Source organism: Salmo trutta, chromosome 20 (assembly GCF_901001165.1).
Source record: "Salmo trutta chromosome 20, fSalTru1.1, whole genome shotgun sequence".
NCBI classification, from domain to species: Eukaryota; Metazoa; Chordata; class Actinopteri; order Salmoniformes; family Salmonidae; genus Salmo; species Salmo trutta.
In genome coordinates, this window is record NC_042976.1 from 40,823,085 (window position 1) to 40,848,787 (window position 25,703).

The 25,703-nt window shown below is 41.1% G+C and overlaps 2 protein-coding genes and 1 long non-coding RNA gene across 6 annotated transcripts in view; 1 reads left to right on the forward strand and 2 right to left on the reverse strand.

Annotated features, from left to right (window-relative positions):
• Positions 1-534: 534 nt before the first annotated feature.
• On the reverse strand, positions 535-6,980 carry LOC115156068 (TRAF family member-associated NF-kappa-B activator). 2 transcript variants are annotated; one of them, XM_029703300.1, is made up of 8 exons: positions 6,815-6,978; positions 5,434-5,575; positions 4,980-5,091; positions 4,601-4,710; positions 3,531-3,604; positions 3,332-3,450; positions 2,458-2,750; positions 535-1,012 (listed from the first exon to the last, which is right to left on the reverse strand). In XM_029703300.1, the coding sequence occupies exons 2-8, from the start codon at positions 5,530-5,532 to the stop codon at positions 821-823; spliced, it is 999 nt and encodes a 332-aa protein (XP_029559160.1). In that variant the 5' UTR covers positions 5,533-5,575; positions 6,815-6,978; the 3' UTR covers positions 535-820. The 2 variants fall into 2 exon arrangements, with proteins under 2 accessions (XP_029559160.1, XP_029559161.1); XM_029703301.1 differs by having other exon boundaries at positions 924-1,012; positions 2,349-2,750; positions 6,815-6,980.
• Positions 6,981-19,712: 12,732 nt separating this feature from the next.
• Positions 19,713-24,114, reverse strand: LOC115156071 (uncharacterized). The gene is made up of 2 exons (XR_003868177.1): positions 24,058-24,114; positions 19,713-20,100 (listed from the first exon to the last, which is right to left on the reverse strand). It is a non-coding gene; the product is annotated as an uncharacterized LOC115156071 (long non-coding RNA).
• A 30-nt stretch (positions 24,115-24,144) lies between these two features.
• Positions 24,145-25,703, forward strand: part of rbms1b (RNA binding motif, single stranded interacting protein 1b) — a 64,420-nt gene continuing 62,861 nt past the window's right edge. For all 3 annotated transcript variants that reach the window (XM_029703302.1, XM_029703307.1, XM_029703303.1), the window contains exon 1: positions 24,145-24,318. In XM_029703302.1, coding sequence (XP_029559162.1) covers positions 24,247-24,318 — 72 coding nt within the window. In that variant the 5' untranslated portion in view covers positions 24,145-24,246. The remainder of the gene's footprint in view (positions 24,319-25,703) is intronic.

The window sequence follows — 25,703 nt, forward strand, 5'->3', positions numbered from 1 at the left end:
CCATATGGTGTTATAAATTATAACATTGTTTTAATTAAATGGAATTATTTCATATTCTGCACTAAGCATACCATGCAGCTGCTACCAATTACAAAAGCTAATTTAGCCAATTAGAATTTATGTATAGCCTACTTTTAATAAAATGCCTGTGACCAGTATTTCACAAACCAACATGTGCACAGCATAATCATTTAGACAGAAATCATCACTATAAATTGATTAGCAAAACATTATGCTGGCATATGTATTTTGGATTGAAATATTACTATATGCCATAAAATAACCGCACATTTTTCTATACTTGTAATTTGCATGACTCACACATTTCCAGATCCACTTGGAGAATCAAAGTGGATGCTTCTTCAAAGATCTCAGTGAATGTTCCCTGAAAATACATACAGTATCAATTTATTACTGTTTTGGGGGACAAATGTAGGCCTACATGTACGCACTGTATGTCAACATACTCGCACCATGCATGCCATTAAAATCCTTGCGTATAATCAAAAAACATATTAAATAATGTGTGAAAAATCATGATTAAATGTTTGCTTTATTACACTCAGACCGATACTGTACAATATAATTTCATAGGTCGACATACAATTTCCAAGTAATATCTTAAGACGAAAAACTCTAAAATGTACCATTAACCTCTTACAAATTAAATAAATGATTGAGAGTGGATTCAAGTCCCAAAACGCCAGTGTCATGTGACATACAGCAGAGCGCGTGTAATTCATGGCGTGGCAACAAAGACATGAATTAACCATGAATCAACCCTAGAGGTGTTGTATTGGGCAGCCACTGTCTGCTAGTGTCAATTGCTGGCTTCACTCTCCCTCTGGCAATGAGTAAAAAGGTGGCTGTTCATGTGCTCTTCGGGAACTACCGCGTTGCAGTAGGTACATATATCAGGGCTGTTGTTGTTCATCTGTTGTTGCTGTTCCGCACTCACGGCCTGCGCTGCTGTTGCTGTAGTAGCGTCGCAAAGCTCAGGGCGCCTCAGGGGCTACATGGAAGGACAAACACACCACTTTATACTCTAGAATTCATACACTTAGCATTGCTTACATTCACCCACTTACAGCACGGTAGGTCATGTGCTTGGGTCTTTCACTGAGGAAAGATCTGTTGCTCCGGGGGAATACAAGCAAAGCATTGTCCAACTTGAACCCGCTTTCTCAACATCCATAGTTCCTGCCCACGACTTGTACTATTGTAATGCTGTATATTTGCTACAGTAGGATTGAATAGTTGTTCGTTTCTGGCATTCGTGGTAAGTTAGAAACGGAGAAATCCAACCAATGACATAATCTAATAGCAAAACAAAATCTACCATCAGTGTGGGTGTTTAACTACTATTTACCATACCACAGACACACGTCTCAACAAAGGTGTATTTCTTCGGTGTATTTTATTTTTTTTATTTTTTATTAATTCAATTTATTCAATATTTTTTATTCTCTTAATAATTTTTTTCTCCACAATTTCTTGGTATCCAATTGGTAGTTACAGTCTTGTCTCATCATGTTATCCAGGTGTCCGGAGGAAACACCGTACACCTGGCGACCGTGTCAGCGTGCACTGCTCCCGGCTCGCCACAGAAGTTGCTAGTGCGCGATGGGACAAGCACATCCCTGCCGGCCAAACCCTCCCCTAACCCGCACGGCCAATTGTGCGCCACCCCGTGGGTCTACCGGTCGTGGCCGGCTGCGACAGAGCCTGGACTCGAACCCAGAATCTCTAGTGGCACAGCTAGCACTGCGATGCAGTGCCTTAGACCACTGCTCCCCTCAGGAGGTCCTTCGGTGTATTTGCTAACCAAAAGCATGGTCTTAAATAATACTCAATAAAGGTCAGATGACCTTCCGAAAATTCTAAAGAATACTACGTGACAGGTAAGATCAATTTGACGTATACTGAAATAAATAAAAAAGCAATACTGCCTCTATCATTCTGCATTCACGACCTCACAGGTGTGAACAGTTGTACTGATACTGGAAATCATTAAATATACATTCCTTTGGTTCTGAGATCAACATGGACTTGTATAACCAACTACAAAACTGAAATGCATGAAAACATTATCGTCTAAAAGCATTGGTGTGTTTTATGATCATTTGTAATAACTATATAACAAGCATTGTTGTACACATAGGCCTATCATAGCTTATTGTGATTAACAACTTTCAGAGACTTGCCACGCTTGTGTCGATGTGTGAGGTTGCCTTGTACTATTTATACGCTTTCTCTCTCCCATTCGTTTGCCAGGAAAAAAATCAGTAGTTGAGAGTTTCCTAATTTTACCTGCAAATAAAGGAATGAGCATTTCCTGTGAACCTCACCTGCTGGTGTCCACGCACACTCTTGTGTGAGAGCGACATGGAGGGGGAAGGAGGGTGAGAGACAGAGGTAGGATACAGGAATGGGATGGCCAGCTCCATAGACGGTTACCTCTATGACGGCAGGGACAGTGCTGACTGCTTCCCTTGGCATGGACAGGTCAATGCGTTTTTCCGGAGCGCTGTTCAGGAACTCGTATTCACTGTCTATGGAGGGGGGGAACTTGATGCTGAGTATGGTGAGGGAGTCCACTTGGTTCGTGTCCTCTGGGCTGGCACCGCGGGATGCCAGGGACATGGGCGGGTGCTGGAGGTCGACCCCTGGCCTCAAGGCTGAGGGGAAGGGCCTCTCCGCCTGCTCCACGGTCACGTCTGTACACTGAATGGGCATGGAGAACTGCTGCTCTGTCGAATGTCAAACACAATGCTTTCATCACACTGTTTCTGTAACATATCGACATTCACTTACAACATTTAGATATTCAGTTTTCCCATTGAGTAGCGATTAGTTCAAGTAATGATGAATAATCAAGTAATAATGAATAATGTAAAGAATATTTTCACTTTTATTCTCAATAAGTATAAATACACACGGAAAGTATAATATGATTGTCGTTTTTTTCATTCCCATCATTATATAACTAACCAGCGCTACATCACAGCATGTGTCTGTGGAATAATTCACCATATTTATCTGCTCATTCTATTTCCACACAGGTGGAGAGCCATGGTTAAATAGGCCAACAAGGCATTCATGTACAGTTCTGCTTAAGGTGTTGATATCTAATTGTGTATAGGAACAAAGCTAAAGCTGCCATATATGATTACTAATATCGTGTTATGACATATCCAAAGCAATTGTAGCTCAACATATTTTCTCTATTGTAATTAAATTAGAGTACATCAGTTCAGGCCTTGGGTTCCTTTCAACAGTGCTGGAATAATAAGCAAATTCCAAATGACTATTGTGCAGACTTTAATATTACCATTTGCCATGTAGTTTCCTCTGTAGATTTTTTTCAGGAGATCTTTTTGTCTCTGGGTTAATGTATGTATCTGCTGGAATTTCCCCCGAAGAGCTTGAAACACTTCAAGAACATCTTTACTGAGAGACAAAGAAATGCAAGTAAAAGAACTGCTTTTCATCAAAAAATGAAGAAAAGATGCACATACTAATGCACATACTTCTCAAAACTGCTGGCTACGGGTGCTGTGTGTGGTGAAGATGACGCAATCACAGCAGTTTCCATATTTTCCTTCTGAAAAACAGACACACATGGCATTGAGGACTTACACTGCAGCAAATATCAACCTTACACTATCCAAATTGAATACTAAAATGATATTTTTTCTGCATAATGCGACCATTTCATAAATCTAAATATTTATGTCATAAAAGTCATATACTGTAACAATAATTATGACAATTATACATTCTAACAAAAGAATCATGGGTGATGCCTTGTGATCTAAGTTATTAGGGAATTACTTCTCAACAATAAAGCTGGTGGTTCTATAAAGCTGATGACTATGGGGCGGCAGGCAGCCTAGTGGTTAGAGTGTTGGACTAGTATCCGTAAAGGTTGCAAGATCGAATCCCCGAGCTGACGAGGTCAAAATCTGTCGTTCTGTCCCAAAACAAGGCAGTTAACCCACTGTCCCTAGGCCGTCATTGAAAATAAGAATTTGTTCTTAACTGACTTTCCTATTTAAATAAAGGTAAAATAAAAAGAAATGGCCTCAGACCATGAGGGTTGGTGATGCTATCCTCTAGCGCCACCTGTTGATGAAACATAGTATGTGTGTGTTCATTCTATTAAAATGATACCCACTAAGGAGTTTTGATTATATTACAATATTACAAATGAATATTTTTTTGAAAACATTGCTGTTATCCAGCTATAAATGTATTACAGAAAAGCAACCAGATGAATGATGGCCTATGTCACAGGAAGTGGATCTACTGTATTGTGCACTGAGCTCTGATACCATTCTGTATCTTCAAGCCCTGATAGCTGTATCTACAAGCAAATGTATGATTTATGAACAATAACATCTGTGTGTATGTGTGAGAGAAGATATTGAGCTTTTTTGAGAGATTTGAGAGAAAACAAATGTTACGAGGCAGCCAATGGGGGGGATGTCATGTTTGCACCCCAACACGTCCTTGCATCTACATCCTATTTGTAAATGTAAATAAACAAGATCTAACTCTAATCTTGTGGGGATTGTTTGATTGTGTTAAACATATCTACCAAGTAATGAATCTTCCTCAAGGAGCTTCCTGGGTTGTCAAAGATATGGTTGGAAGGAGACAAGGTTTCTTCTTCCTGTTTTCTAGGAGCAGCCTCACCTTTGACCTCTCCTAAGAATCAAATAAGAGAGGAAATATAATGTAACCTAACTACTTAGCCAACACAGAAAATCTGATTTGCAATGTCCTGAAACAACAATAAGATTTATTACAGCACAATTTATCTCCCGGGGAATAGACAATGCAACGGTATGCCTGGATGTTCCCAATGTAGGCATCTCGTTTCTTTCACTGGAGATGAACTGTGAGGTATAGAATATGTCAGAAAATGTCATCATGCAAACAATTCTATTAAGAAAACAACTATGCTTGTCACTTACCTGAGGGTTGCTTAGTTGCTGATATCAACTGAGCTTTGAGTTTTGAAATCAACTGCTGTTGGTCTTCTATCTGTTTCTGAAGTTTCTGAGTGTGCTGTTCATAATTTACATTCTGCAAATGTAAAACTTCCGTTACATATGAATCGTGAACGGCATCACTTACTAGTATCTAAACTTTTGTATCCTTTATAGTTCGTTACTATGTAATGATCATGTATTTCATTATATCGAAGCACTGTATGGAAAGCTATACCACATCTCACTGGACGGAGTTCAAGTCTCATAAGTGAATTAGAAGAGTTGGGGCCGGATTCCCAGACCCAGATTAAGTCTAGTCCTGGAATAAAATGTACATTCAGTGGAGACTATCCATTAAAATACATTTATAGTCCAGGACTAGGCTTTCCGGGAAAGTGACCGTTTGTTTTTTATCACTGTGCATAAGGTATAATACCATCTGCTGTAGTTCCTTTTTGGCGTTGTCTCTCTCGATAGAGGCCTGGCGGTAAGCTTCATAGGCCTTGTTGAGCTGATCTCCAATATTCCTCTCCATGCTGTGTGCTCCACGATCATCACTGACACAGCAGTCATGGGGCCTGGCGCAAAATATCACACAACCAAAGTTTAGGGGCACAATACAGCCTTAAAGCACATCATCCCATCATTTGCTGTAAGTAAACCCTATTAATCACCTAACTTGGACAAACACTTGAATAAAACTGAAAAACCCAAGTCATCGTCTCTCATCATGACACTGGGGCCAGTGGTACTTCTCTTTTACACTTGATCTTGCTAATTTTAGAAATTCAAAAGATCAACATTTCTGGTTGATTATACAAGTGTCCTAAGTAAAAACAGCTTGTTAATGAAAACAAACAAACATCCAAAATATGTACAGAAAAAAAAACAGTTAGGAATAAAAATATAAACTGAATAAATCTTTTGACACTGATGCGATATTGAATAATAGTATTTTTTTTAAACAAGTACAGTGCTGTGTACCAATACATTAATTTACATTATTGAATGCCATGATTTGTTACTAGTCAATTAATCTTTGGTCATACATGAGAAATGCCTGCAATCACTGTAATAAACAAACGTGCGGAAAATATGAGATATTCACAATCATTTTGTGCACTGAGAAGATGTTAATAGATATAATAAATTATAATGGCATATATTTTGGGTAAACACACCTCAATGTGGTTGCCCATTATTAATGGTAGCTAATGAACAATAACAAATAGCCGATCTCTTCTTTCAAAAAAGATGTATTATGCCATGATCAATACATTACTAATATGATAAAGTCAACAGCCAATGACCTAAAATGGGAAGCTATGACAGATCGAATACTTTTAAATGCAGTTGGGGTTTTGTTTTTCTGGGTGTCCTGAATATATTTTTTTCAGACTTCTGATAGTGAACTGAGCATGGTACTACTCTGATATGATTGGTTACTTCGTTTGAATACACAGCTAATCCAATTCTCCATTCAGTCGTGTATTCGATTAAACACCCGTTTAAGACAGTACAATAGTAGTCACTGTATGTCACTGATTGCATACCAAAGTGCATGATACTATGAAGACACATACGAGCCTGAAGCAACCTAACAGTTATACATTGTAGCAACATTGTAGCACGAACTGGCTACATCATATAACGTCGACCTTCATTGGCGAGTGTACAAAATCGGTCCGGTACAGTTCCGTTTTTTTGTATCGAGCAGTGTCAATAGTTGAATAGTTGAGTAAGTTTGATACCTAAACCAGACACTCGTTGAACTCGCCTCGACTTTCGTATCTGACTGTCTAATTGCAGTATCTTACCTTCATTCGAATATGTCCAAATTATTGTTTTGATACTGCGACAACTTCTTATTCTTCAGGTGGCCTACATTTACTACGTGCGGGAGTGGTGTATTTCGTACAAATGTTCATTGTACATGCATTATAACGCTTGGGGAACTTCCCTCGGGGAATCCCCGAGCCTAGTAGACTTCCGCCTTGCTGGACTGACCAATCATCTTTGAGGTAGTGAGTTCTTGCTTAGCAAGTTGAGGGTTCTTCTTGCTGCCTACGCGTCTGCAACGTTGTGCATGTAAAAAGTAATCAGATAAAACATAGTAAGTGTCAGAAATGTTTGTGTTGACTTTGTCTCTGATGAGTGTTTTCTCACACTGTTGAACTTAGCTAAATTCCGCAGAAACCAACATTTCAGCCTCGTTAGTGTAAAAGGTGTTTTGCTTAAATTGTGACCACTTGGTCTCTGATAGATAACGTGTATAGTAAAATATTAAAAAAGACATGTTGCTCTTTGCAAAAAAGAAGTATCACTAGCTGAGATATTCATATGACCATATCACTAAGCACTATTGATTTAGTAAACTTTATAGTGTTATTTTTTATGATTCAGACAGAAAGGTGGGGGCATGTCACTGTGTACTGCAACCTACAGCAAGTAATCTGCTTTCATTGCATAAACATAGTACACAAATATATCAACAGCTGTAGGCCAAGTTGGAAGATATACTCTTTTTTCCCCACAATATGCAATTACACATTTATTAACATGTATTAATGCAATCATAACTCATGAGTATTTTGCTGTTTCACACATTCATTGAAAAAGTTCATTTGTGCAGAAGTGCAAAAGGAAAATGGGACAGTGCCAAGTCCAATAGTGACCAACAGAGGGCAGCTAGTTGCCTTCAAATACATTCTGTATTGAAGAATAATATATCTCACCATGGTCATCATTATTAAGGGGTTTCCTTAAGGCACTGTCAAAACAGTAAAAAAAAAATCCCTCTGTGAGACAGTCAAATGGCCAAGAGAGATCGCAGGAAGGTGCTGAACAACAGTCTTTCAGGTAAAGTCGTGTTTTATTTACAGCAATATGTAGTGGTAGGCAGTCGACTTTAATCGATATTAATGGATCCAGAAAAATAATAAAAGCTCAAATATAAAACTGTCTAACAAACACTATTCACAGTTATAACTACAGCTATTTACTATAGGCTAATGACTCTCATTACAACCATCTCGTAGGCTAGTGACGGACAGGCAGGTATCCTAACGATCAGCAGTCTACCCCATTCCTCCAGGCCCGAAATTCTAAAACAGACAGGCATAAATACCAGTTGGCAACCAACCTTTCTTCCGTGATTGGGTCATTCCAACTCCCTTCCCTGGCTCCAAAATTGCCGTCTCCAAACTGGGTATAAATGGACACCCTCGTTCATCTTTTACTGTTATGTTATTACCGTATGTTGCCTCGGGATCTCACTGTTTGACTTCAGTGTTGAAGTTTGCCCAGGAAGGGGATAAACATCAAGTTAAGTTTAGGCATTAAATCTGAATGGTTAAGGTAAGGGTTAAGGTTAAGCTTTGGGATAGAGTTAAAAAATAAAAATAAAAAACAGGTGCCTACCACTGGGATTGAACACATGGCCCTTGGAGCCAGAGTTCGCGGTTTACTTGATGGTAATAGCCTACTTGATGGTAATAGCCTACTTGATGGTAATAGCCTACTTGATGGTAATAGCGCTTAGCGTTGCCCATAGTGGGTTGTTTTGAAGGCATCTCCCAACATCCTGGGACCTGGATGAATGTCAAATATCGCATTGGATCTCGAGTGACCTGGCTGGTATTTTGATCATGCATTTGAATTATGCATTTGACATTTGTCCTTATAGCTCAATTCTCATAGGATCTTAAAGATGCACTCACAAACTTTCGTACAGTATAATTTCAGCCAGTAGTTTTGAAAGTGGTGCTCATGAGCCAAAACGGGTCCCCGATCTTTGTGTACTATGTCATCCAATTGTGTACTACGTCATGCATTTCATGTGATATATTACGAATTTTGCAATTTGAAGGATATCAAACTAATTTTGCAATTCGTGTGATATGTTATAAATCCAATTCATGCAATATGTTACACATTTGTTGTGCTTAAGATCCCGTACTGCATCTTTAAGGTCACAATTCTAAGAAGATGGGGTCATCTCTAAATGATAACACATTATTCAAAACATTTCAGAGTCACTCCTTCTCAAATCAAGAGTAGGCCTACACATATGCCTGTTGGCAGGGGAAGAAGAGAAACCTAATAAATTCAGCTAAGGCACTTTGACAAAGATACCAAAAAATATATTAAAGTGTGAACTTCCACAGGGTTGAATGGCTTGTGTCCCTCTGAGTATAAACAGTGTGTGTGGGGAACATTTTGTCTCAGAGACTCATACTAAAGGAAGGAATGTGCTATGCAAAAAAATATATATAATAACTTTTCTTGAAAATAATTAAGTGCAGGAGCATAATGCACATTGTCAATAGAGGTCAGTTACAACAGTGCTTGCTCTACATGCTTCAACCTTAGCCACATGGATGTTTGGAGATATCTCTTTGAATACTTGGCATTCTTGTCAGCCTTGTCTGAGTGAGCCTCTCACACCTCTGTTTGCTGCCATAGCATTAATGGCCAGAGGGGGAAGATGCTGTGGCTCTGATTGACACATTCATTTCACCCCTGTGAAAAGAGGGGTGGGGCCTACTCATTTTGTTTGCACTCTAACAATTAAAGCATGTGTTTGGCTTTACAATAGGGGACTTGTACAATGAGTGGAAACACAACCTACACTCTAAAAATTAGGGGCTCCAATCAAATCAAAATGTTCAAATCAAATCAAATGTTATTTGTCACACACAGAATAAACAGGACCTTACAGTGAAATGCTTACTTACAAGCCCTTAACCAACAATTGTGGTAATATCTACATGTAGGTAGAGGTAAAGTGACTATGCATGGATAATACACAGAGAGTAGCAGCAGCGTAAAAATGGGGGGTGGGGTGGGGTGGGGACAATGCAAATAGTCCGGGTAGCCATTTGATTAACTGTTCAAGGGTCGTATGGCTTGGGGGTAGAATCTGTTAATAGGGATAGCCCCCTTTTTTTCAATTTTCGCCTAAATGACATACCCAAATCTAACTGCCTGTAGCTCAGGCCCTGAAGCAAACATTTGCATATTCTTGGTACCACTTGAAAGGAAACACTTTGAAGTTTGTGGAAATATGAATTGAATGTAGGAGAATATAACACAATAGATCTGGTAGAAGAAAATACTAAGAAAAAAAACAACCAGTGTTTTTTTTACCACCATCTTTGAAATGCAAGAGAAAGATCACTGTTATAGCGATCACTCTGGTTGTAATTTGAATAATGTCCACAAGCTGACAGCAGTGTATGTGCAAAGTTTAAGATGGATAACTTGAAGTATGACTGAACCTCATGACTTTTAGTGTGAAGTCCCCAGGCACATTTGGCCAAATCGTGAAGGAGACATTCGCATTCATATTCCATTTTTCTGCAAGAATATCGTCAAATCTGTATACTTGGACTTTGATTTAGTAGCCATATTATAAGTGCAATATTTGCAAAACAACCAGTTTTCATAACTTCATAACTCTGAATATCTATATAATTTTTGCCCAAAATGAAAAGGCATGCTGTCGTACAAGGTTAGACGCTACATTTTACGACATATACATACCGGATACTCCCGTAAAGCCCAGCTCATTGGCTATCTAGCTTGCTTGGTTTGGCCCTTATTGGTGCTTATTTGACAAAGATACAGTTGTTCAAGTGATGGCCGCCCGCGTCATCAGTATGCCATGAAGGAGTTGCTCTCTGAACAAATACGGCGTCCTATAGAATATACTACACCCCTAATGAAATAGTGAAGTCTTGTCACCTTCTAGGATCCTTGAGGAATAGATACGAATGTGATTTGACTCGTTGAAACAACATTCAGGGTGAGATTTTCACAGATTCCTTTCTTTGCAAATTGAACGAGTGGAAATACAAAATCGATCGTGCATGCTATATGGACCTTTTTAGGATATGAAAAAGGATTTTATCTAACAAAACGACACTTCATGTTATCTCTGGGACCCTTTGGATGATAAATCAGAGCAATATTTCAGAATGTAAGTACACATTTCACCTTCAGGTGAATTTTTCAAACCTATCGCGATGAAAAAACTATTTTGTTGTTAGGAGCTCTCCTCAAACAATAGCATGACATTTTTTTCTACTGTAAATTGGACAGTGCAGTTATATTAACAAGAATTTAAGCTCTCAGCCGATATAAGACACATATGTACCAACATTTGTTGTTTCTCTAAAATCTGCGATCTTGACATAATGTGCTGCATGATTTACAACTGTCCCGTTGACGGGACGGCGATCCTTTTAAGAAGCCTTTTGGACCTAGACTTGGCGCTCCTCTACCGCTTGCCGGTACCTCTTGCTGACTAGGGTGGCTGGAGTCCTTGGCCATTTCTTGGGCTTTCCTCTGACACCGCCTGATATAGAGGTCCTGGATGGCAGGAAGCTTGGCCCAGTGATGTACTGAGCCATACGCACTACCCTCTGTAGTTCCTTGCGGTCGGAGGCCATGCAGTTGCCATACCTGTCTTGATCATGTTGAGGGAGAGGTTGATATCCTGGCACCACACTGCCAGATCTCTGACCTCCTCCCTATAGGCTGTCTCATCGTTGTCAGTGATCAGGCCCACCACTGTTGTGTCGTCGGCAAACTTAATGGTGGTGTTGGATTCGTTCTTAGCCATGCAGTCATGGGTGAACAGGGAGTACAGGAGGTGACTGAACACGCACCCCTGTGGGGCCCCTGTGTTGAGGATCAGCGTGGCAGATGTGTTGAGGATCAGCGGGCCACCCCTTACCACCTGGGGTGGCCCGTCATGAAGTCCAGGATCCAGTTGCAGAGGGAGGTGTTTAGTCCCAGGGTCCTTAGCTTATTGATGAGCTTTGAGGGCACTATGGTGTTGAACGCTGAGCTGTAGTCAATGAATAGCATTCTCACGTAGGTGTTCCTTTTGTCCAGGTGGGAAAGGGCAGCATGGAGTGCAACAGAGATTGCATCATCTGTGGATCTGTTGGGGCGGTATGCAAATTGGAGTGGGTCTAGGGTTTCTGGGATAATGGTGTTGATGTGAGCCATGACCAGCCTTTCACAGCACTTCATGGCTACAGACATGAGTGCTACGGGTGGATAGTCATTTAAGCAGGTTACCTTGGTGTTCTTGGGCACAAAGGACGATGGTGGTCTGCTTAGAACATGTTGGTATTACAGACTCGCTCAGGGACAAGTTGAAAATGTCAGTGAAGACACTTGTCAGTTGGTCAGCGCATGCTCGGAGTACACGTCCTGGTAATCCATCAGGCGCTGAGGCCTTGCAAATGTTGACCTGTTTAAAGGTCTTACTCACATCGGCTACGGAGAGCGTAATCACACAGTCATCTGGAACAGCTGATGCTCTCATGCATGCTTCAGTGTTGCTTGCCTTGAAGCGAGTATAGACGTGTCACTGGGCAGCTCGCGGCTGTGCTTCCCTTTGTAGTCCGTAACAGTTTGCAAACCCTGCCACATCCGACGAGCGTCGGAGCCAGTGTAGTACGGTTCAATCTTAGTCCTGTATTGAAGCTTTGCCTTTTTGATGGCTTGTCGGAGGGCATAGAAGAATTTCTTATCAGCATCCGGGTTAGAGCCCCGCTCCCAGCTTTACCCTTTAGCTCAGTGCGGATTTTGCCTCTATGCACTTGATGAAGCCAGTGACTGTATGTTATTCATGTCGTCGTTCAGCCACGACTCGGTGAAGCATAAGATATTACAGTTTTTAATGTCCCGTTGGTAGGATATCCTAGATCGGAGCTCATCCATTTTGTTATCCAATGATTGCACAATGGCTGATTGCAGAGGGGGTTTACTCACTCACTAACAAATGGCTTCTGTTTGGGGTATGTACGTACGGTCACTATGGGGACGACGTCATCGATGCACTTATTGATGAAGCCAGTGACTGATGTGGTGTACTCCTGAATGCCATCAGAAGAATCCCAGAACAAATTCCAGTCTGTGCTAGCAAAACAGTCCTGCAGCTTAGCATCTGCGTCATCTGACCACTTCCTTATTGAGCGAGTCACTGGTACTTCCTGCTTTAGATTTTGCTTGTGTAAGCAGGAATCAGGAGGATAGAGTTATGGTCAGATTTGCCAAATGGAGGGCAAGGGAGAGCTTTGTACGCATCTCTGTGTGTGGAATAAATGTGGTCTAGAGTTTTTTGCTCCTCTGGTTGCACATTTAACATGCTGGTAGAAATGAGGTAAAACAGATTTAAGTTTCCCTGCATTAAAGTCCCCGGCCACTAGGAGCACCGCCTCTGGATGAGCATTTTCCTGTTTGCTTATGACCCTATACAGCTCGTTGAGTGCCGTCTTAGTGCCAGCATCGGTTTGTGGTGGTAAATAGACAACTATGAAAAATATAGAAGAAAACTCGTGGTAAATAGTGTGGTCTACAGCTTATCATGAGAAACTCTACCTCAGGTGTCCAAAACATTGAGACTTCCTTAATATTAGATTTCATGCACCCGCTATTATTTACAAATAGACACAGACCGCCACCCCTTGTCTTACTGGAGGTAACTTTTCTATCTTGCCGACAGACCGAAAACCCTGCCAGCTGTATGTTATCCATATCGTCATTCAGCCACGACTCGGTGAAGCATAAGATATTACAGTTTTTAATGTCCCGTTGGTAGGATATCCTAGATCGGAGCTCATCCATTTTGTTATCCAATGATTGCACATTGGCTAATAGGACTGATTGTAGAGGGGGTTTACTCACTCGCCTACAAATTCTCAGAAGGCACCCCAACCTCCTCCCGCTTTTTCTCTGTCTTTTCTTCGCGTAAATGACGGAGATTTGGGCCCGTTCGCGAGAAAGCAGTATATCCTTTGCGTTGGACTCGTTAGAGAAAGATTGCATAGTGGAGAAGGTACAGTGGGATTCGAAATGGTCGGTGATCTGTTTGTTAACTTGGCTTTCGAAGACTTTAGAAAGGCAGGGTAGGATATAAATAGGTCTGTAACAGTTTGGGTCTAGAGTGTCTCCCCCTTTGAAGAGGGGGATGACCGTGGCAGCTTTCCAATCTTTAGGGATCTCAGACGATACAAAAGAGAGGTTGACCAGGCTAGCAATAGGGGTTGCAACAATTTTGGCAGATACTTTTAGAAAGAGAGGGTCCAGATTGTCTAGACCAGCTGATTTATAGGGGTCCAGATTTTGCAGCTCTTTCAGAACATCAGCTATCTGGATTTGGGTGAAGGAGAGATGGGGGAGGGTTGGGCAAGTTGCTGAAGGGGGTGCAGAGCTGTTGACCGGAGTAGGGGTAGCCAGGTGGAAAGCATGGCCAGCCGTAGAAAAATGCTTCTTGAAATTCTCGATTATCGTAGATTTATCGGTGGTGACAGTGTTTCCTAGCCTCAGTACAGTGGGCAGCTGGAAAGAGGTGCTCTTATTCTCCATGGACTTTACAGTGTCCCAGAACTTTTTGGAGTTTGTGCTACAGGAGGCAAATTTCTGTTTGAAAAAGTTAGCCTTTACTTTCCTAACTGACTGTGTATATTGGTTCCTAACTTCCCTGAAAAGTTGCTAATCGCAGAGGCTATTCGATAATAATGCAGTATGCCACAGGATGTTTTTGTGCTGGTCAAGGGGAATAAAGTCTGGAGTGAACCAAGGGCTATCTATATCTGTTCTTAGTTCAATTTTTTTTAAATGGGGCATGCTTATTTAAGATGGTGAGGAAAGCACTTTTAAAGAATAACCAGGCATCCTCTACTGACGGAATGAGGTCAATATCCTTCCAGGATACTTGGGCCAGGTCGATTAGAAAGGCCTGCTCACTGAAGTGTTTTGGAGAGCGTTTGACAGTGATGAGGGGTTGTCGTTTGACCGCGGACCCATTACGGACCAGGCAATGAGACAGTGATTGCTGAGATCCTGGTTGAAGACAGCAGAGGTATATTTAGAGGGCAGGTTGGTCAGGATGATATTTATGAGGGTGCCCGTGTTTACGGATTTAGGGTTGTACCTGGTAGGTTCCTTGATAATTTGTGTGAGATTGAGGGCATCTAGCTTAGATTGTAGGACGGCCGGGGTGTTAAGCATATCCTAGTTTAGGTCACCTAACAGCACAAACTCTGAAGATAAATGGGGTGCAATTAATTAACTTATGGTGTCCAGGGCACAGCTGGGGGCTGAGTTGGGTCTATAACAAGCGGCAACAGTGAGAGACTTGTTTCTGGAAAGGTGGATTTTTAAAAGTAGAAGCTCGAACTGTTTGGGCACAGACCTGTATAGTATGACAGAACTCTGCAGGCTATCTCTGCAGTAGATTGCAACTCCACCCCCTTTGGCAGTTATATCTTGGCGGAAAATGTTGTAGTTGGGGATGGAAATTTCAGAATTTTTGGTGGCCTTCCTAAGCCAGGATTCAGACACGGCTAAGACATCAGGGTTGTTGGCGTGTGCTGCAGCAGTGAATAAAACAAACTTAGGGAGGAGGCTTCTGGTGTGAACATGCATGAAACCAAGGCTTTTACGGTTACAGAAGTCAACAAAAGATAGCTCCTGGGGAATAGGAGTGGAACTGGGGGCTACAGGGCTAACCTCTACACCACCAGAGGAACAGAGGAGGAGTAGGTTAAGGGTACGGCTAAAGGCTATATGAACAAGTCGTCTAGTGTGTTGGGGACAGAGAATAAAAGGAGCACATTTCTGGCCATGGTAGAATAGATTCAGGGCATAATGTACAGACAAAGGTATGGTAGGATGTGAGTACAGTGGAGGTAAACCTAGGTGTTGAGTAACGATGAGAGAGGTTTCATCTCTGGAGGCACCAGTTAAGCCAGGTGAGGTCTCCACATGAGTGTGGGGTAGGACAAAAGAGCTATCTAAGGCATTTTGAGTGGGACTGAGGGCTCTACAGTGAAATAAAACAGTAAGAACTAGCCAAGACAGCAGTAGACAAGGTATATTGACATTAGAGAGAGGCATAAAGCAAACACAGGTGTTGATCAGGAGAGCTAAGACAACAAAGGGTAAATGGCGATGAATGGGCAGAGCGGGTTAGTTAGGTACATACTGGACCTGAGTTCGAGGCTGGGGCCGACAGGTAAACAAAATGAGGTACCGTGTTATTGAAACAGTCCAGGGGGCATCAGCTGTGTAGCCGAGTGATCATAGGGTCAAAAGAGCAGCAATAGGTGAGTCAGGGTGCCATTCTGTAGTCACTACTACGCTAGGCGAGCAGGGGACACAGCTATCAGAAAAGTTAGCGGGCCGGGGCTAGTAAATTGTTCTTCGGAGACATCGTGACAGAATAGCCTGTTGAGACCCCCTCGGACGGTTACGTCGGTAGACCAGTCGGGATGGATCGGCGGGGCTCCGTGTTGGCAGTAAAAGGTTCCAGGCCAATTGGCAAAATAGGTATTGTAGCCCAAGAATTGGCTGAAGTACATCTTCGGCTAGCCGGGAGATGTGCCTAGTTCGAGGCTAGCTCCAGGCTAACTGGTGCTTGCTTCAAGACAGAGACGTTAGCCAGGAGTAGCCACTCGGATAGTCTGATTATTAACCTATTATTATTATTAATAATAGGTTAATAATCAGCAGGTATATTTCACTGGTCATCCCCATATTATTATTAATAATAATAATAATAATAATAGGGAAGGGGGGGTAGTTCAAAAATGTACCCCAAAAAGTTCTTCAAACGGTTCTTTAAGTAACCAGTAAAAGGGGTTCTTAAAAGGGGATCTTTGAAGAACCCTTCTAAGTTTCATTTTAAAGAACCCCTAAAGGATACTCCAGGAACCTTTTCTTTTTAGAGTGTATAGTTGATTTATATTGCATTTGTAAGACCTATAGAGGAGAATGGAATACGTGAATTAGAAGTTCCTGTATTTAAACAATTATATATAAATTACATTTAACCTTGATTTAACTAGGCAAGTCAGTTAAGAACAAATTATTATTTATAATGACGGCCTACCCCGGCTAAACCCGGACGACGCTGGGCCAATTGTCATCTATTAGTCTTCGTTAGGTAAAGCCTCGCCTAATCTCAGCTCACTGGTCACCATAGCAACACCCACCCGTAGCACGCGCTCCAGCAGGTATATTTCACTGGTCATCCCCAAAGCCAACACTTCCTTTGGCCGCCTTTCCTTCCAGTTCTCTGCTGCAAATGACTGGAACGAATTGAAAAAAAAAATCACTGAAGCTGGAGTCTTATATCTCCCTCTCTAACTTTAAGCATCAGCTGTCAGAGCAGCTTACCGATCACTGTACCTGTACACAACCCATCTGTAAATAACACAACCAACTACCTCATCCCCATATTGTTATTTTTTTGTTGTTGCTCTTTTGCATCCCAGTATCTCTACTTGCACATCATCATCTGCACATCTATCACTCCAGTGTTAATGCTAAATTGTAATTATTTCGCCACTATGGCCTATTTATTGCCGTACCTCCATAATCTTACTACATCTTACTACATTTGCACACACTGTACATAGATTGTTCTATTGTGTTATTGACTGTACGTTTGTTTATCCCATGTGTAACTCTGTTATGTTGTTTTTGTCGCACAGCTTTGCTTTATCGTGGCCAGGTCGCAGTTGTAAATGAGAACTTGTTCTCAACTGGCCTACCTGGTTAAATAAAGGTGAAATAAAATAAATAAATAAATACAAAAAATAAACAAATTGTACGCAGCCCTATGGGACTCCCAATCACGGCCGTATGTGATACAGCCTGGATTCAAACCAGGGACTGTAGTGACGCCTCTTGCATTGAGATGCAGTACCCTTGACCACTTCACCACTCTGGAGCATGAATGTCTATATCCTCAGTCTGTGGTGAAGCTCAGCATGTATCTGCTGCTGGTCTTTGTGGCCCCCAGCCTAGCACAGTGACTCTTTAGCCGCAGACTGTATCCAGGGATCACCCTCTTGGGAGCCCTGCTTTGTAGTTGTCATCCATGACCCTCTGAGACATTCCAACCCCGACCTCTTCACCTGGTGTGGATGATTTACACATCCAGATTGGCCACAACAACCAGAATTCAGATTACACCTCTGATGTTTCCTGTCTTGAGGGGACTATACGACAGTAGGGTTTTGCATACGGTCCAGGACCTCTATACCATCCAGGACCTCTATACCCTTCGGTGTCAGAGGAAGGCCCTAAAAATTGTCAAAGACTCCAGCCACCCTAGTCATAGACTGTTCTCTCTGCTACCACACTGCAAGCAGTACCGGAGCGCTAAGTCTGGGTCCAAAAGGCTTCTTAACAGCTTCTACCCCCAAGCCATAAAACTCCTGAACAGCTAATCAAATAGCTACTCAGACTATTTGCATTGGCCACCCCCGATTTTACGCTGCTGCTACTCTCTGTTTATTATCTATGCATAGTCACTTTAACTCTACCTACATGTACAGATTACCTCAATTACCTCGACTAACCGGTGCCCCCACACATTGACTCTGTAACAGTACCCCCCTGTATATAGCCTCGTTACTGTTATTTTACTGCTGCTCTTTAATTACATTTTTTTTACTTAACACTTATTTTTCTTAAAACTGATCTGTTGTTAAGGGCTTAAGGGCTTGTAAGTAAACATTTCACTGTAAGGTCTACACCTGTTGTATTCGGTGCATGTGACAAATAACATTTTATTTGATTTTGAATGCTAGACTTCTTGAAAGAAGTATAGGTAGGCCTATCATCAATATTCCGTCTGGTTTCTGTATGCATACAGAATTACTTTATACTCCCAAATTAACTAGATGTAAACCAATTCTGACAGATGCCATGTGCTGCCCCTCCCCCCAGCATATTTGTGTCAACTTGACACCTCCATAAAGCCAATTTTCCATTTAAATGTCAATGCTATCATAAACCAAGCGTGTTCTGTAACACAAACCTTGTCACCTTTTTCTAGATAGATCCGACCCACTTGGTTAGGTCTGAACACAGTCAGCCGAAGCAGGAATCTGATTTGCTGCTTTCCTTCATGCATTTGCACACATTTTTATGAGATCAAAGGAAAACTGACAGTCATTGGCTTCAAGTCGGCTCCGTCCACATTTCCATATAATCTCAATGACTATTCAAACTCAAAATAATTAAAGGTGTCATACATACTATGTTCAAGATATATTGGAAGTGTTCACTAAATGTACAGTAAAAAACTCTTTGACCCAGCAATATGCATCATAAAGTGTGCAGAGAAGAAATGCAATGCAGTCAAAAGAAGAATTTCTAAAACTGCTTGTCTTGTAACGCCCTGCCATGAAGCCTTCAGTGATATAGAAAGAAGGACCCCATACATTTTTGTGTAAAAATCTAGGGGGAAAAGAGGTCTCTAAACGGGCCTCTAAAGGGCGTCTCTAAAGGGGTTCTCTAAAGGGGTTCTCGAAAAGAGTCACTAAAGGGGGTCTCTAAATAGGGTCTCTAAAGGAGGTCTCTAAATAGGGTCTCTAAAGGGGTCTCTTAACTCAATCATAAGACGTCATCCGGTGAGGTCAAATAAGGTTCGTTGTTGCACTCGTTCTCCTGGATATTAGGTCATGCGGTATCCTGTGACAGGATTATAGTATGTTTGTAGAATGTTCACCGTTGGCAATATCCTTAGACTTTAATTAAAGGGTACTGAGTGTATGCCACAGTAAATTCCCCAACTGCCTTCTTAGCAAAATGACTCCTCTGAAACATTTAAATGGCTGGGCCCCATTTGAATTCAAACACTGATGGCACAATCCGTCAATTGAATTTCTGCTACAGATGTAATGGCACTTATAAACATTTTATTGATTGTTTGTAACAGGTTGTTATATAGAGGCTATTCATTCAGCATGATTCATTATATCTCCATTGCCAGTCCTTAAATGAATGCAAGCAAGGCGTGGATGTCTTGTTCTGGTTTGCCGATTCCAGACAAGGAAATTCAGATATTTTTATTGCACGATGTTCTTTACATGAGTGAGTCTTGAATGACATCCCTGAAAGGGACACTCCACTTCTAGTCGAGATGGGGTCCGTCCTGTTGGATGCACAGCCCTCTGGAGCCGGACCTAAGCACGCCCGTAAATCTTGGCCCATCTGATGGTTTACCCCATGTCTTCGAAGCTAGCAAAATAAACAAACTGCTGTAGGTCTGCAGAAACGGGAGATCAGGCTGAGGGCAGAGCAGAGAGAGAAAAAGCTCAAGCATGCCGGGGGGAGGGAAGAGGAATGCTGAGAAAAATGTCACAGATCATATTTCAGGAACCTTGAGAACAAGAATCTAAGAAGCAATCCTGAAATGAAACTCTAAAGTCAAATGAAATCCACAAGGGTTTGGAGGTCGCAGAAAATATTACACTACATTTTGGCTTTTTAGTCAATTATTTGTGTAAAAATGTAAAATTATGGGAAACAGACCCCCAACTCAAATATGTTTTGGTTGGTCCAACAGTAGAGTGATTACGTTATAAGTCGGTATCCATCGTGTGGGAGATAATGTGAGTGGGGTATGAGGCTATTTTTCACCTGTACACATTTTGCCCTGGCCCCTGTAGTGAATTATTCAGTTTGATAAATGAGCATGTCATCTATGTACATCTGGAAGTGAGTAGCAGGACACATAGACAGCAGATAATAAATTGACAATGAAGGGAGCACCAAGACAACCAGTGACCCGTAACAGACCCTCCTGAGCCTTTAAAATGTAACGGATAAACCAAGTCCATAGTCATGCCATTACCTACAGAGCTCCAGTTAGATGGCAATGGTGAAGGGCAATGAACATGGATAATTGTTTGGAACAAACGTGCCGTGTGCTTGTCATTTCCCCATCTTGGTTTGAAGCACAGTGCAAATCTTCTGATGGTTGATTTTCAGGACCACTTTTTGTACTTGACACAAAAGAGTCATAACCACTACTACAATATACTGTAGTAGTGTTATGTAATAGTGGCCCAAAACAGTCACTGCCGCAAACCTGTGGAAGGTTAGTTTGGCTCCATGTGGCTCTAGCTTGCTCTAATTACTACAGGATCAAAGGAGAGAAGAAGCTCTTCATCCTCATTAATGGATTCAAACAACATTTGCAACAGACAGCAATAAGACCATGCCCGGACATGGTTGCCTGCACTTTAATGAAGATGAATATTACTACTCCTGTGTATGGATATTTTTGGGAGGAATTTTTAATAATGTTTTATTCAAATCAGGTTGATGAGTCCTCTGTCTTTAAATCAGTGGCGTCATGCAGAAATAGACCAAGCCTTTCCTGGCTGGGCGATGGGAGTTTCCTGTTTCTGCTCTCACTGGTCCCTGACCGTTACCACATAGGACTGGGGTTGAACTTCGGAAAAGCTCCCCACAGTTCTAAACAATCGAGAACCAAATGTCAGGGCTTCATATTCCTGAGAAGGAAAAGTGGTGATTATAATGTATCTCCATTTTTATTGGAGTTGTGGTATTGCAGAGGAATGCGCATGATACTGTACAGTATATCCTGTTTCCTGCCAGTAACCTCTCTGAGCATCCTTAGTGATACTGTGGCTTTGTGTCCTGAACTCTGTTCTACAAAAACTGTTGTGTATGTGTCCTTACTATCTGAACAATTTGTTGATAACAAATTCATGCAATAGTACTTCAATACGACTTTCCTAATTCAAAGAACATCCCTGGAGCCAAATCTGGCGACCATTGTAAGCCTATTTCCTGTTGTGACCTTTCACATAAATGTGTTTCATTGACAAAAACCCGACATAATATGCTCCCTTCCCTTGCAGTTTCCATGACTAATATGTGAGGATATGATGGTGATTTAAAGAAAAGCTATCGAAGTAGAATCATGGTACTTGTTCTTGGCTTGGCAGATATGTGTTGGTATACAACTGTGATAGATTGGTTTGATTAAATGTGCATAATGTGATCTGTGCATTGTGATGATATCAGACTTAGTTTTTAGTTAATGACTTTATTTGCCTTGTTTTGATGCCATGAAAGGTAGTGTACTGTGTAGTGTACCATCACTCATTGAACCAATATGAGGGCTTCATTACGGTCAAGCACTTAGGGAGTGAATGCTATATACGCATTACATGGAGAAAATCGGACCACTCTGAAATGAAAATATCGGACCTCTCCTTTCAGCAAAAGATATTTTAACTAAACCCTCCCTGAATGCTTAAAAAAACGAACAATTGACCCTCCCCTACACCCAAAATAATAATTCTAACAAAATGAATAGCAGAGAATATGTCTACCGTTTAGCCTCACTTCTTGGACAGACCAGTTTTAGAAACTGTTCTTCATCCAATCACAGCGCGATGTGATACAGCCTGGAATCAAACCAGGGACTGTAGTGACACCTCTTGCACTGAGATGCAGTGCTTTAGACCGCTGCGCCACTCAGGAGCCCCTGTTGTATTCGGCGCATGTGACAAACACAATTTGATTTGATTTGGAAAAAAGGTAGGCCTATGGCATAGCCCCTCATTGCGAGTCTTTTTTAATTATTTTTTTTTGGTGCAATTTATAGCCTATAGGTTATGGATTGCGTGACCCAGCGGAGAATCAGAGATGAGGGGCGGCATCGGGCACACATCGATATATATAGCCTAATAAGCAACTAATTCTAAAACACTGAGAAATATTGAAATTGCATCAATAACAAATTACATCACCCTCCCCTGGACTCGACTTTAAAAATATAATACAATGGGTGGATCTAATCCTGGATGCTGATTTGTTAAAACCGCATTCCAGCCGGCTATTCTAAACTGTTTACCAACTTAAGTAGAGCAGTAAAAATAACTGTTTTGTCATACCCGTGGTATAAGGTCTGAAATTCCACAGCTGTCAGCCAATCAGCATTCAGGGCTTGAACCATGCAGTTTAAAATCCTAAAATTAGCACCGGCTAAATCTATGATGTTGAAATGCCTATTTACTCTGTTCTATATCACTCTGGCATCATTTTTATGGATATACACAAAGAAATGTCAACAGAAAACTGGTAAAACCCAAATTAAATGCGGACAGTTTGCAGTCTTTCCAGCTTGAGTTTGAAGTGATTGTGTTAGCTGTGTTGTTGGCTAGCACCTCTGGACAACAGTGTCCTGATGAGAGAGCACATTTTCTATGCCAGGTGAAATCGCGCATCATTAGCTCATTGTTAAAATCAAATCAAATGTTATTGGTCACATACACATGGTTAACAGGTATTATTGCGAGTGTAGCAAAATGCTTATGGGTGTATCCAAATAAATGTCACTAGAAAACAGCTCAAACATACGCAAATGCGGATACTTTGCTGATATTCTGGCTGCACTGTTTGACGTGACTAAATTTGCAGCAGTTGGCTGGCTAGCTAGCAAGCAGGGGATAAGAACGTTGCCAGCCAGTATGGCCATGGAACATTTAGTAGGAACAACTGGGTCGCATACATAGATACAGAACAAAAATACTTCATGACTGGGTAGTGTCTCTGGCAACCTAAACGACAGAACAAACGACCAGTCGGCTTGGGTAGCAACCTTAGATTTCGGTCGGGACTATATCTTGTGGAAGAATGAAATAGCATGAATAAATTAATTAAAATATATATTTTGTATTAAAATATGTCAATCATTATTTGAATATGTTGGTAACTCGTTGTATAAAAGTGATAATGCCCTCGAAGCCGGTGGTTGGAGGATATATTGGCACGGTTTGCCTCCCCGAGATGAACACCCGTGCCAATATATCCTCAAAACACCGGCTTCTCTGGCATTATCACTTAACTAAACCCTCCCCTTGACTGACATTGAAAAAGCATTTCAATTTCTCCAAAGTAACCATTCTGTAAATTTCGATCCTTCACTTATTGATGTCACATGGCAATGTTTGGATTGCTGGTGAAAAGGCGAGTACCTGTCCAACATCGGAGACCGATGTCTGGAGAGTAGGCCTATGGAATTTCCAATTCATCATTGACTGAATCTTCGTTATTGTATCTTCAACTACAAATTGTATTATCTAAATGCATAAAACTGTTGTCTTTAAACTATTCTGAATGTTTCATGCATAGCCAACTGGTCAGCATTTGCGGTGACCACTTTAGCTCTAGTCATAATGTACGCACACCAGAGAAAGCCCATTACCCGAATCAGGTCCAACTCCCACGCAGAAACGCAGTTCATTTGCGTGGAGGCTGGCTGACATTGGGACATTCCACTGTTTCGCTGTTTGGTTCCAGGGTGAGGTCTCCCGCCCCAACGACAGAATTGACTTCGGGAAAACGGAATAGACGGAAATACTGAAGTAACCGACTAGTTCATATTTCTATATTCATGGGAAAAGCGTGGCAACAACAGATGTACCCCCAGTACTCATATTACTACCCCCAATACCTGCAAGCGAAGGTAAAGTAAAACAGTGTTCTATGTACTTGAAAAGTAGCTACATTGTAAAATGATCAATGCGCGGTTAGATTCGACAAATGATAAGAAAATGTTCTTCATCATCTGCCCCGATTATTGTACTCTACTTTGTCTGTAAGATTTCTTGTTCGTTAGGGTTATGTTTATTTGAAACGCATATTATCGCCTATTCAGGAAAATATGTTGAGATGACTTCATTTAGTGCATCTCCACACCTGTCAAACTCTTCTGACATACATATTTGTTGTTACTATTTGTTACTATTGACTTGGATCATTTAGATTCACATTGGCCAGATTGTGGTTCTCCAGGGTTAGCTAATTGAAAGGACATTCAATTTATAGGATTACTGTTATTACCAAATCCCTTAAACACTGCCGTATAATTAAAGGTCCAGTGCAGTCAACAACGTGATTTTCTTGTGTTTTATATATATTTCCACACTATGAGGAATAATACTATTGGAATAATACTGTGAAACTTGTGATAATGCCCTTTTAGTGTAAGAGCCAGTTTTTGTGAGATGGTTTTGGCCTGCCTGGTGACCAATAAGAAAGCGAGTTCCAAACCTCACCGCCAATAACATCTAGTTTTCAGTTTTCCCCTCCCCACTCCAAGACAGTCCTAGCAAAATCCTTGCTTAACAAATTGGTCTTTGCTAAGAAGCTATTTTTTGGTTTCTTTTTGACCATTTTAATTGAAAACAATCACAGTAAGGTACTTAATTGTTACCCTGAAATGATTGGATATTGAGATAAAAACGGCTGCATTGGACCTTTAAGTATTAGATCAAGATACACCCAATTTATTCAACTATTATGAATTGTTTATGTAGTATTTGATATTCTATTTTGTATTGATTCATGGTCACAAGAGCGCAAGTCAGGTTTCATAGAAGTCTTTAGAGCATCATTAATACATTTTGTGCTGAAAATCAGAGGGCATATGGGGTCAACTGGCAGTCCTTAGTTGAATTACAGGCATCTCCTATGATCATCAAGAGGCTCCTACAGAATACTTTGCATCAGTTAGGCTCCATACATGTTTAATCAGCTTGGCTGCCTATTAAATGACAAGGTCCCAGAGCTCCAGCCCTGTAGGCTACTTAGTATGCGACTGTAAAATGAGGATATGTTTTCAAACAGTGACAGACATCGGAGTGTGTCGATCCAATGAAAAGGACATTAAACAGGATTTTAGAATTACATTGTGTTAGCAACACAGCCTATTATAGCTGTGTTATGAATGCATGGGCTGTTTATTTACCATTTGGATATCATTTGAAGTGATACTAGCAAGAGCAGGTTACAGGTTTCTATTTTCTTTGAAGATATCATTTGAAGAGAAAGTATTAGCTTATTTGCCAA

What these genes read in the sequence shown, in the direction of transcription:
- LOC115156068 (XM_029703300.1), bottom strand. Translation starts at nt 5,532, where the DNA reads ATGGAGAGGAATATTGGAGATCAGCTCAACAAGGCCTATGAAGCTTAC. An exon ending in AGCAACTAAGCAACCCTCAG is followed by an intron (nt 4,711 to 4,979) that starts GTAAGTGACAAG and finishes TTTGATTCTTAG; the next exon opens with GAGAGGTCAAAGGTGAGGCT. An exon ending in AGGAAACTACATGGCAAATG is followed by an intron (nt 2,751 to 3,331) that starts GTAATATTAAAG and finishes GACATTCGACAG; the next exon opens with AGCAGCAGTTCTCCATGCCC.